Source organism: Thamnophis elegans, chromosome 3 (genome assembly GCF_009769535.1).
Source record: "Thamnophis elegans isolate rThaEle1 chromosome 3, rThaEle1.pri, whole genome shotgun sequence".
Taxonomy (NCBI): domain Eukaryota; kingdom Metazoa; phylum Chordata; class Lepidosauria; order Squamata; family Colubridae; genus Thamnophis; species Thamnophis elegans.
The window spans coordinates 70,520,978-70,533,555 of record NC_045543.1 but is presented as its reverse complement, the minus strand read 5'-3'; the positions used below and the strand labels follow the sequence as shown (position 1 = coordinate 70,533,555).

At 31.5% G+C, this 12,578-nt stretch overlaps 1 protein-coding gene across 6 annotated transcripts in view; it reads right to left on the bottom strand.

Annotated features, from left to right (window-relative positions):
• The window catches only part of NFIB (nuclear factor I B), a 213,192-nt gene that overhangs the window by 17,980 nt on the left and 182,634 nt on the right, over positions 1-12,578 (bottom strand). For 3 of the 6 annotated variants that reach the window (XM_032214159.1, XM_032214161.1, XM_032214167.1), the window contains 2 exons: positions 12,105-12,187; positions 4,309-4,397 (listed from right to left, as the gene is read on the bottom strand). The exons of 1 other annotated variant lie outside the window; for it this stretch is intronic. In XM_032214159.1, the coding sequence (XP_032070050.1) occupies positions 4,309-4,397; positions 12,105-12,187 (172 nt within the window). The remainder of the gene's footprint in view (positions 1-4,308; positions 4,398-12,104; positions 12,188-12,578) is intronic. 2 more of the 6 variants (XM_032214162.1, XM_032214163.1) reach the window with 2 other exon arrangements.

The following is a 12,578-nucleotide window of genomic DNA, read 5'->3' as shown; positions in this document are numbered from 1 at the left end:
TCCTTTGTGGATTCTCCACTGCACCCTGTGTTGGTCATATTGTAGTTTTGCTGTTTTTTCCATAAATGTTAATTTAAAGTGCCAAACATAATCATGTGGAAAATGGACATTATTGATTCCTATGGTCTATTGTTTTCCCATTCTCAGTCCCTGAAGTTCAAGTTCAATCTGGAATTACATCATGTCTGGTTTCTCCTGGTTACCAGACGGCTTGAGACGTGACCACAGCTACAGAAAAAACAAACAGCCTTCTTCACGCTTCAGCTTCCCTATCGATTCAAACGAACTTTTTTTTCTTTCTCTCAAGTATGCTTCAAGTATAGAGCATGGTTAATTTAGAGATTAAGTTCCAAATTAGATTATCTAATGGCATCTTAATGGATTGCTGACCCATTTCCTGTGGGATGGCAGCAGGCAAGTCTGGCTGGAATACAATTAATTTCTTAGGAAGTGTTCCGAAGATGTTTGCTTAAATGGAAAGGAAACATAATTCTCTGCACATCTTTCTTTATTAGAGAGCTGGGTGAAACTATAACTGAGATAGTGACAAACTGAAACAAGCCAGAAATCCTTCCCAGCTACTTCCTGTACTCCAATGATTTTATCAGTCAGTATTTTCATTCCATGGTTCTTATTTATAAAAATTGAATCTGCATTTTTAGTCCACACAAATGTATGATATATTAGGTAATTTATTTGAAAGAAACAAAAGAAGAATGAAGTTATTGCTACAGATTTTCTTTTTTTTTAAGTTTACATTTAGAAGCTTTAATATGCAAGGCTGTTCTGATAGTAAAATAAAGTTCCCGGTCTTCTTTTTCCCATACAGTAAACTCATTTTACTTGCTTAACATCAACAAAACAACTCTTCAGAGTGGAAGGGGAGCAAGGAAAGCTGCTCCAAAAAGTTTTATGTTTTGACACTTCCCCCCTTGGATAGAGTAGAAAAGAATTTCAGTGTTCTGAGCCCAAAGAAGAAGCTAACTGTTGTTTTGTACTTCTCTGGCAAGATGGCAAACTGAAAGCAAGAAATGTTAATTTAGGATCTGGGAACAGCAAAAGTAAACTTAAATTGGCATTCAGGACAATCCTTTATAAAACCGAATTAAATGTATCTGCTTTTTTAAAACACAAAGTAATAATACCTTATAATTATTGCCCTAATGTTACATTTTTGAAAAGTCTGGCTGAAAACTTAAAAAGTTCACAACCGTTAATAGTTCAACACTATGGCCTTACTCAGCACTAAGAGGTAATATTACATGCTGTATGTTGAACTATAAATATATAGTTCAATGTAATACCACACATTAGAAATTGCATCTTCCTGAATAGAAACAATGATGGCATTACATACATCATGACATCATAGAAACAAAACAAATTATGTCATGACACAAATCAAGTATTGCATGTAGTTTATATCATTTGAACAATGATGCCATGATGCAATATGGTTTGCCCCAGTTTGACCTTCCCATCAAAACCCTTGAACAAAAGTTCTCTCTCTTTCTCTACACACGCACACACATGGACAGACACACACACACACACACACAGAAAGAGAGAGACAGACAGACAGACACATTGACAGACACATTGACAGACAGACAGACAGAGACAGATTGATTTTCTTAAACTATATTCCAATTCAAATAATCTCACACATAGAGCATATAAAATATTCCTAAAATTTCATATATTTGCATGCTGGTTGAATTTATATTAGAACAAATATCCAGGAACTGTTGGTCTTTCTTGCTTAATTAAATTTTATTTAAATCATGCTAAAAAGAAATAAAACTTATTTCTAAATTATTTGGGCAATGTTTACTATGTTTAGAATATTTTTCCTATAAAGGCTAATTAGGAGCTGATTATAAAAAAAATAGACATTATTTTTTTTTAAAAAAGGAAAATAGTGGCTTATAAGTAAATTCATATTCATTGGAAGTTTTATGGTGAGAATGCTAGAGGCAAAAAAGGAAGATCTCAGGAAACAGTATGGGCACTAAACTTTTATTTACATAATAGTATTATGTTGTGAATAAAAAATAAATTACCATCAGTTTTGGGCCTAGCCCAAAATAATCTTTTTTCTCTAAGGTTACGTAGGCAAAATCACCCAGTAAAATTTGAATCAATTGAATGCTGTTTATTCACACTAAGACAAGGGACTTATAACGTGGGGTTATGAATGTCTCTTGAAGCCTAGCTTGGGTTTTTTCCTGTCCAAAACCATACAGCAGTTCTGAAAATACCATTAAGAATGGACGAATGCCCTTTCAAAATTGCACTCCCAAAACATAGCTACTATCTGTATCAAAAATGACATGACATCTTCAAATCCAATGCCCAGCTTCCTTATAGAATAAATTAACTAAATTCTGAATGGAAAAAATGATCCCACTTCTGTACACTCCTGCCTTTTCTCCATCTAGACTGGCAGTATGACGGATTTGAATCCAAAATGTTCCTAATCCTATTAATAGTTCATGTACTAGTCGTAATACATTTTAATACGTTTAGTTTACACTCTTTCTCATGAAGGTATTCACAAAATCAGTTACAATAAATTGAAGAACCAGAATTTACAGAACGTGGAATATTTAACTAATATTTTTTTCTCCAAAACTATGTTTTTGGGGGATTAAAGATTAACTATGACAGTGATGATGAAAATGTACATAATCTGAACCAAACGTAACAAACAAAATATATAAATTAGAAATATGTTAAATTTTTGGAGAGAACTAATGGACATTTAAGGCAGTTCAAAGAGTAGCTATAAAATATGTTTCCTTAAATAAACTTTCTGAACAAAACTAAGCATGAGACATAAATATTTCAAGACAAGATATTGGTTAAAATGAACCTATAGAGATCATTTTCTATTTACATTGTAGGGTAAGCCAAAGAATCCAGTCTATTCAGATTTATCAATTCTTAAATAAAATAACTGGTAATAACAACCAATTATATATAGGTAGTCTTCAAATCATAACCGTTTGTATAGTGACTGTTTAAAGTTACAACAGCACTGAAAAAGTGACTTTTGATTGTTTTTCACACTTATGACCATTGCAGTATCCCCATTCATGTGATCAAAATTTGAACCATGTGCAACTGGTATGTATTTATGACAGTTGCAATATCCCAGAGTCATGTGATCACTTTTTTGTGATCTTCGCACTAGAAAGTCAATGTGGAAGCCAGTTTCACTTAACAACCATGTTACTAACTTAACAACAGCAGCAATTCACTTAACAAGAAGAAAGGTGGCAAGAAAGGTTGTAAAATGGGGCACAACTTACTCAACAAATTTTGGGCTCAATTGTGGTCCTAAGTTTGAGGACTACCTGTATTCAAGTTAGAAAGCCCATTAAAATATGATTGATAATTTCTAGGACTATAACAGAAGATAAGGGAATCAGGATAAAGGATTTCATACTTTTACTTTGCAGCCCTTAGTGTAAAATGAGAAGGAACATTGGTTTGAATATATGTGGGCATCTATGTGTGGTTGTGTGTGTGTGTGTGCAGTGAAGAGAGTGAATGTGCCTAAGATTCCACTTGCAATCACTCTTTTCATCCCCGTTCCACTACATCTCCTGAAACTCTCCAAGGATTTACTCTTGTATTTGGGGAATCATCTGGAATGGTATTTTGAGGAAAAGGGAAAGAAATAGGAAATACTTTTTCATGACATTATCAAATTGAATCAGAAACAATTCTGTAAAGATTCAGAATTACTTAATTACACATATCAACTAGCATGTTAAATTTTTCCCATCAGAATCTATTTCAAAGTAGCAGTTTCACTTTACTTACTCTGAAAGTAATTTTTTGAAAGAAAGGCGAGCTAAGTGTAGCAAAGTAAAAGACACAGTTTTATCTTACCTCACAGAACATTTCCTAAATTCATAAATTCTACCCATGTGATTTCTCAAATAGTTCCTTTGGGTATTATCCCTTTTTATTACCCAATATCATATACCAATTCTTGTCATGTATTTTATTCCTAAAACCGTTCTTAATGTAATATAAGCATAATATACATTTACAAACTTCAAAGTGCCTATCCATTTTTGCTATATTGCTTTTTTCACATAGTTTTATACTTGACAGTGTATCAGTATTTGGCATCCCAAGTGCTTAACTCTAAAGTTCATTTGACTTAAATATGTAATTCAAAAGATGTTAGTTATTTTACAGTTAAAATTTTGACAAATTTAATCCTGGAGGCCAACTTATACAGATAATGAAGAACCCAAGATAGTTTAGGTGTGGAAATAATTAAAATTTTACCTTTGCCAAGTAATTCCCAATGTATCCTCATTGGCACTGGGGTATAAATGCCTGCCGTTTTGATTCATGGTCCAGTCACATATCCTCAGCTGTCAATTGAAACCTAGCAGTCAGATATGGATCGAGCAGTACTACAGTTTTTAGTATTTAAATGAATACATGCAAACTAGCATTTTATATGGTACAAACCTTACATCCCCAAGTAGTAGTAGTGGGGGGGGGGAGAAACAGTTTTTAAAAATAAATTGTAAATTATTATAATGCAAGATAAAATTGTACACATATACAAAATGCTACATGAATATGCTTTTCTATTAATCAAAGCATAAAAGAACAACTGGAATTTAGCAATTAATTATATTATAAACCTAGCTGGAAACAAAGTAAATATTAATGTTCAATTTTAAAAGAAAGAAAATAAAAAGCACTTAAAATTATTCAATCTCCAGAAAAAAAAGAGAAAAAAATCAGTATCTTTGAAAGCATGCATTTGGTGATACACAGATGACATGCAACTTATAGGAAAGGGTCCAAAATTACACGAAGATCTTATATTACTGTTCAAGAAGGAAAGAGGCGTTTGTAATAGAGGTTGATTAATTTAGGGTTACTCAATACAGCATCTCTTAACATGCACTGGTAAAATAACCTAGTTCTTAATTCAAGATAAAGCATTTAAAAGATTTTAAATACAAGAAGAAATGCATTACATATACGCTGAAATAAATGTTTCCCAGATCACCAAATCACCAGAATACTTCTTTTAAAAAATCTATCCATGTAACTCTACTTAGCCATTGTCTAGAAGTTAGCATTTTTTTCCTTAAAGATCTAGTGATATATTTATATCCGATAAAAAAAGCCTTATCTAAACTTTTAAGAAAACAGAGATTTTAATCTCTATAAAATAACTAACATATCATGCATCAAAGAGCACCTTGAATTTAATACAATAACGTGACTATGATTAATTGTATATAAATGCCATTTCTTTCCCTCTCCACAATATGTAAGTGGCTCTAAAAGATCAATGTTTTAGTTTAAGCAGTGACTTTCATAGCAATTCAATTTATTGCACTCCTTTCCTGAAAAAACATATGCACTGAGCTAAAGACTATCCTCTTGTCCTGACCCAGTGTGAAGACTCAGCAGCATTTCTCAGCTTCGTCTTGCTGAGTCTTCAGAAAAGGAAATACAGATTTTTAATAACTGTTTTCTTAGCTATCAGATAATTATTTATTAATTTATTTAAATGTTTCTATATTTTCTGCTGTTAAATGAAATCTCAAAGTGCCCAGGAACTAAATAGACATGGAATCATTCAGTCGATTTTTTTTTTGAAGTATAGTAACAATGGCAGAAATTATGCAAAGAAAATGGGGTATTTTTAGAGTAAGTTTTATTGCTGACAGATATGCTGGCTACATTTTTATACCACTTCCCATAACTAAGTTTAAAAAAATAAAAAAATAAAATCTGAAGATTTATTTCATGATTTAAGATGTGTGCAGCCACTTATCCCTCTTGGAAATTTGTCAAATTGAACTTCTGCTGTATGTTTTCCATTTATATTAATCACCTTTTTTAAAAAAAATGAAATACTTTATCTTTATGTAATAGATTTTAATTTTGTTTATAATCATAGTGTTTAATTTTTATAAACACTCTATTGTAGAATTTATTGCCTTGAATGTCCTGCAGGCAAAAAGGCAAGACAGAAATTGAACAAATAAAAGCAAGCAAACAAACAAACACCGAATGACAGAAAGAGGCATGAATGGAGTGTGCAAACTATAGTTTGTTAATTGTGATCCAGCATGAGAGCTAAATTACAAACAAGCTTACAATAGTTGCTCTCCTGTTGAAGGATAGTACAGCTAGAACCAGAATATTGAGGAGCTTGTATCAGCTGAGCAGACTGAAACCATGTTTCCTGATGTTTTGAGTTCTAAAAAGTTGTTTGAACAAATATTTTGGCAAAGTTGTTCTTTAAGCATCTTCAAAAGTCTTTAATAAAAACAGCAATATATTGCTAATAGAATTGGACTTTCTGGCATTTGCAGAAGACAATAAGACCTGATTTAAACTTATTGAAAACACAAAACATATTTAAATGTTATTTGCAAACCCTTTCATATGAACTGTAGCATAGTTTAGAAATTAAAATTGTACTAAACAGATAAACACAAACATCAAGCAATATGCTGCCTGCGTAGTACAACAAGTAGTTGTACTACATTATTGATGCTGTCGTCTTTAAAATGGTGATCCAAAAGTTGGAGGACCAACTTTTAATCAGCATGTAGGAGATCAATAGATATAAGAACTTTAGGCCATTTCAGCAACCCACAGCTAATACAGCTGGCCACGAATTTCTGTGTATCATTACACTTACTGCCTTACTTCTTTTTATGATAATCCAGTACATATTTCTACGTCTTAGGACACCACCTAATTAACATAAAATCTATCTAAAGTTTATTTTTGCAACTGAACATGGTTTCTCAGATATGGCCCACTTTATACACCTGACTCTTCTGCTCTGTTAATATCTGTGATGTTATCAGCTGAAGAGCAAAACAACAGATCCCAAAGGAATTCATGCACAAAACAAAAATTGTTGTTTCCATTTTTTTCCTCTCTTTTATATTAAATATCTTCATGTCTATGGATATTCTCAATCATCTAGTTCATGGTTGTCTCCAAGGTGCTTTTCCAAAAGGGAACTGGACTATCTTGGTTCTTTCCCTGGAAAACATTTTATTTTTGTTCTTGAAAGCGAAATGTTTTCAAGAAAAAAACCAAGAAAGCCCAATTGCCTTTTGGAAAAGCATGAGGGTACATGCCCTCATGTTACACATAGCACTTAAAATAATGCCCTGGAAGATCTTTTAAAAGGTTTGCTCCTTTCTGGGATGGCTTTTGTATGTGTACATGCATGTATACATGTGTAAAACATCTCTATTCATGAAGTCTTCCACATTGAATAAAATGTTCTCAGTTGGGGAATCCTTTTGATATATCATTAAGAACTACTGTACTGAGAATATGGGGGGGGGGGGAGTCGATGCTAGAAGATTTGTTAAACATCTCCTTAAATCAAAAGACAAACTTTGTGGCTAGAGATGCATCTAAATATTTGGAAACGTGTGGTACAAATAATAATAAAATGGCTTCCATAACAGGATTGTCTTTTCACAAAGAACTGGGCATGGACAATTATAAAATGTTAGTTTCCCATAGGAGAACTAACCCCAGAAGATGCTCTCTCCAACCCTGAATGGCCTTTGTGGGACAGAAATGCGTTGTTGCAAATTAATATTGAATTAGCTCTCGATCAATTGTGCTTTCATGCCACGTTTTATAATTTTATTACATTAGAAAGCTAAGTATGAAATTATACCAAGCTAAATATGGAAACTGCAAATCAGAAATCGCTCAAACGTGCAAGTGATACATTTTGTTAAGATCCATGAAAATATCTGTGAATATTGTTAAAGAAAATACCTACGTTATTATCTACTTTTTAGATAATAGTACAGGAGTTATACTGCCACCCCTTTGCATACAAAGCAGTTCTAACTAAGAATATTCAGTATTGAATCCCCAATATTATGTACTCAAAAGTAGCCAACAGGTTTTGATTTCTGTCTTTATACATTAATCCTTTGCACTATTTTAAAGGTCTTGCTTGTACTATCTCTCTATTTTAAAATACTTGGTCTAATCACAAATTAATGATTAACATAAATATATCATTTACTATTCCTAATTTAAATGAATTGGTTTCCTTCCACATTTCTCTGGATAATTCTTCAAGTGAGTGTTTTAAAAATTAATTAGTTATACCAGAGCATGGTGTTTTTTTTTTGTTGATTTGAGGAAATCGATAAACATTTGCATATTCTCATTGTTTGACTGAAATTTCCTTTCAATGTGTTTCCTTTCCAACAAGAGTAGGTAAAAGATGACCTCTTATTCATTTACATGCTTCTTTTGACAGTCATGTGATCAGATTTTACATCAAGCTGCCAGTTATGATAAGGCACACAATATGAGCAGTCAGATAGCTCATTTCCTGAATCTAAGTTTGTTTATTGTGGATCTTTTACTTATTGCCCTAAAGCAAGAAGGCTTATTATCTTGAAATTTTAAGACAACAGATTTACTTGAAACTACCTCTTCTGTTTCATTTATGTGCCCTGAACAAATTAACCACAGGAATTCATTCTTTTTCTAATTAATCATTAAAAAATAGAAAATTTATATTGAGGCATTCTCAAGATCTTATATAATATGTATAAAGAGTAATTATTAGTAATTCTCTATTTTATAATATATTTTAATACCTGGGAAAGACCAAAAATATGTCAGAAAATAATGCTAGGAATATCTATTTTCGTGTAGCAATAAATTCCATTTAAAGTTAAGCAGTGCAAAGATATTAAAGGTGCATAAATTTTGGAATGATTAGATAAAACAAATATATAAAATGATAATATTTTCAATATAATTTTCAACTACTATTTTATTTTGGCTTAGTTGTTTTCTTATTTGTTTCTTTTTTGTAAGATTCAAACATCTGATATTCACTATTATTATAAATCCTAAAGGTGTTTTTTTTAAGTTCATTTCCTGAATGAAAGGAGCATAGGGAAACTTGTTGGTAAGAGTAAATAAAGGATTTCTCTGTTACTCTTGAAAACAAAATCAGATCTGGAATCCCTTCCATAGCTCTCCTAATTATATTGGTATGCTTCAGTGAAAAAATCTTTACACCAAGGATGATAATGCATTGATTATATTACATCATCAAGTGATGTAACATAATCACAATTTCATACTGAGTAAGGAACCACAATTTTATACTGGGTAGGGAATATGTATAAAACAATCAATATTTAAATGTCTAGAAAGTGCTATATCAATGTTTATATCACTATTTGTTTTATCACTATTTGTTAAACAAAGTTAAATTTAACAATTGTAAGAGCTAAAACCATAGAAAAATGAATGTTCAGATTTATGATTTTAATAGTATTTTTGACTTTATAATTATCAATATATTAAGTTAAATTCTTTAAATAATAACCTGGTTAATAAATTAAAATGCATTGCTGATGCTGGTTCTCAGTATAATCTTTTAAATCATTTTGAGAAATCCAAACATTCCAGCAACTCTCTGTAATAAATCGTTTTACTGGAATTTCTACTAAATTGTTATTTATATTATTTATAAATAGACTATTTATAAGAAAAATCACAAACAATATAAGCTGCTTAAATTTATGGTCATTATTAGTCTATATTTTGGCTTCTTTAACAACAACAAATAATAGCACTCTAGATTAAACCTCTCATAAATGAAAAGAATAAATCTCTACAAACCTCAATTTTGTGAAGCTGTGTATGTACCTATAAGAATATTTATTCCTAAAGGTTGAGTATATTAAAAGGAATTGTAGATGTTTAAAACACTTCTCTGGAACTGAAACCATTGGCTTTCTAATTTAGATTTTCTCTCAAGTAATATAAAATGATTGATTGCCTTTATTTCACGTAACTTTTGATTTTTCCTTCCATTCATCATGGTCTATTTTAACCTAAATGCATTTAGGATCTGCCACAGGAAGAGTGGTCTCTTTTAAATTGTTGTAAAGTAATGAAAAGACATAATAAATCAATCTTATTTATATCTTACAAAAGCATAATCGTTACTCTATCCAAGTAATTTAGACAATTTCTCCCTGGGAATCTTTCCAAATAAATAAATAAAGTTATATTGCATCGTCATTTCCTAAAGTTTTTAAGGAATCAGATGCATGCAAAAAGAGGGAAAGTAAAGGATTTTGTTTTAACTAGGCCTAGAACTTAAACTTAGTTTTAATTTGCACTACAAGCTTATTTTCTGTACTGCACTGCTTCTAGTTCAAGTAGACCTACTTAGGGAATTCAAGGTGTTCCCTACTTAAATTTCTAAGAATTACTTCAAATTCTATATTCCTGAATTCTGTTAATAGCAAGGATCAACTTGTTGTAGGGCAGTGGTATCTTTAGCATGCAGAATTAAATAGCATTCTGACTCTGAACATGCCAATCTTTTATAAACCTACAGTTAAAGGTAAGAAACTATTAATGCCATAACTGGAAACTGTTTTGTTTGTTTGTTCTGCGTTTTGGAACTGTTTTAACAAGAACGTGCGCATGCACTGTTCAATATAAATTGTTCTATGCACAGGCCGAACCAGGTGCAACCCACCTCTGATACACACCACATATTATTTCAGTTATATGGAAATCACTGTGCAAAACTCAACTGCCTGACTACAGTGTCAGAGTAAGAATAGTCAACCAATTTAGAAATAAATGGTTTTATTATTTTTAAAATATTGCATATCTGGAACGAACTTCATTTTGAATATCGTAACTACTACTACTAATAATAAAGGCAGGACAGGATAAATTTTAAAAATCCATAATAGCAAGCAATGGTATTACTACAGCTCTGCCGATGGAAACAAGTCCAGGACACTATAGTTCCTAATTAAACATCACTTGCAATTTTAAATGTCTTGTATCTACTTATGTAATTAGGAACTATTCCTATTTCAGTTTCATTTATATTTCTTGATATAAATGTGATCTTTATCAAAACGTATGTATCATATAAGAAATGAACTGATTTAAATAGCTAATACATATTTAATATTTTAGTAACTTTCTTTGATGCTTTCACGAATAAACAAAACAAAATAAAACACCAACACTTGCTATATCCAAGCACTTTCAAGATAGTGTGATTTAATATAGGGACAAGTGCCTTTCAGATGTTTTAGACAACCACTTTCATAATCCCTTAATGCTGAACATACTAGAGAGGCTGATGTGATATAAAATCCAAAGTATTTTATCCTAGTCTATCAAATTTATGGATTTTGCTGATTTTGTGCTGTGGCCATTGAGTCGCAAAGAAATAGACACATCTTAGCAACTGAACAAGAAGTACAAAATACCATACTTTGGGCATGGAGGACAAAAATATTTCCAGATTCATCAGTACAGTACCCGACTATATCACAAGAAAGGTTCACATGAACAAATGCCCACCAAACTACAATGACTCAAACTGTATTCATTATCATGAACCATACATTATTTTTGGACAACTAGAATTCAATTTTATTGTATGTAATGTACTATACGTTGCCCAGAATTGCTTCTGTTAGATAGGTGGCCAAATACACAGAATAAATAAATAAATTCTTGTGTGTCCCTTATTAATCTCTCACTACCCAAAAACTATACTTTCAGTTTGGGAAAAAATATTTTTGTAGTAGATGCTCAGTATTAATGAGGTGTAATGTATAAAATCCTATTAGAAATGTAACTTTTATTAGAACCTAGGTAAGAAGAAAAAGATCTTCCATCACAAGCTATCAACAAAGCCCTTTAACCCTCATAAATCTAGGAATCAGGACGTTCTGCAATGTTATCTGATTACATCATTTTTCTTTTGGAATTACTTGATGCTAATGCAGAAAATTTAAATGTTTAAAACTGAAATGCTAAAAAACTATATAGTGAATCAATTTTCCTTGCATCTGACCAGAAATCTTTTCTGTTATTTTTAGAAGATAAAAGGTTTATCAGGTAAACACAGGAGGTTTCCTATATTACAGGCTTCATAAAGCTACTGAATCCCTTGGGATTCTAAAGTTTAGTGATAGCAAATAAGAAGGAACCTGTTGCAAATATTTGTATTTTTCATTGTTAATACCTATGTGAAACTTGCCCACCTGTTGCTGGTGTAGGAAGGAAGGGTCTCTTGGACTTAGTCCCACATATCGATTGGCTTGGGAGGTACCTGAAGCTGTATAGGCTGATTAAGGAAGAACAAAACATATTGATAAAGACAGAAACCTACCTCATATTATTCAAATATGAGAGACTCAGAATTATGAAGCATGAATCTGGTTAAGTGCATAATTCAAGCCTGCCTATTGACTTCAATGGAATCTGCATGGAAATAGAACTACATTATCAATAATAAAGTTTTTAAATCATTTAATTTTTTTCCAGTTCATTGAAGAGAAGTTAATTAAATCTGATTCTCATCTTTTACCACTTTATATTAGAATTCTACCAGTGGAGGCACAAGCAAGATAAAAATAATCCTTAAACCTTTGTGTATGTATGAATGTAAGGTACATTGCTTCTAATACTATTCATATACAAAATGCCAATGTTGATTTAAGAGTCGTTTTTATGTG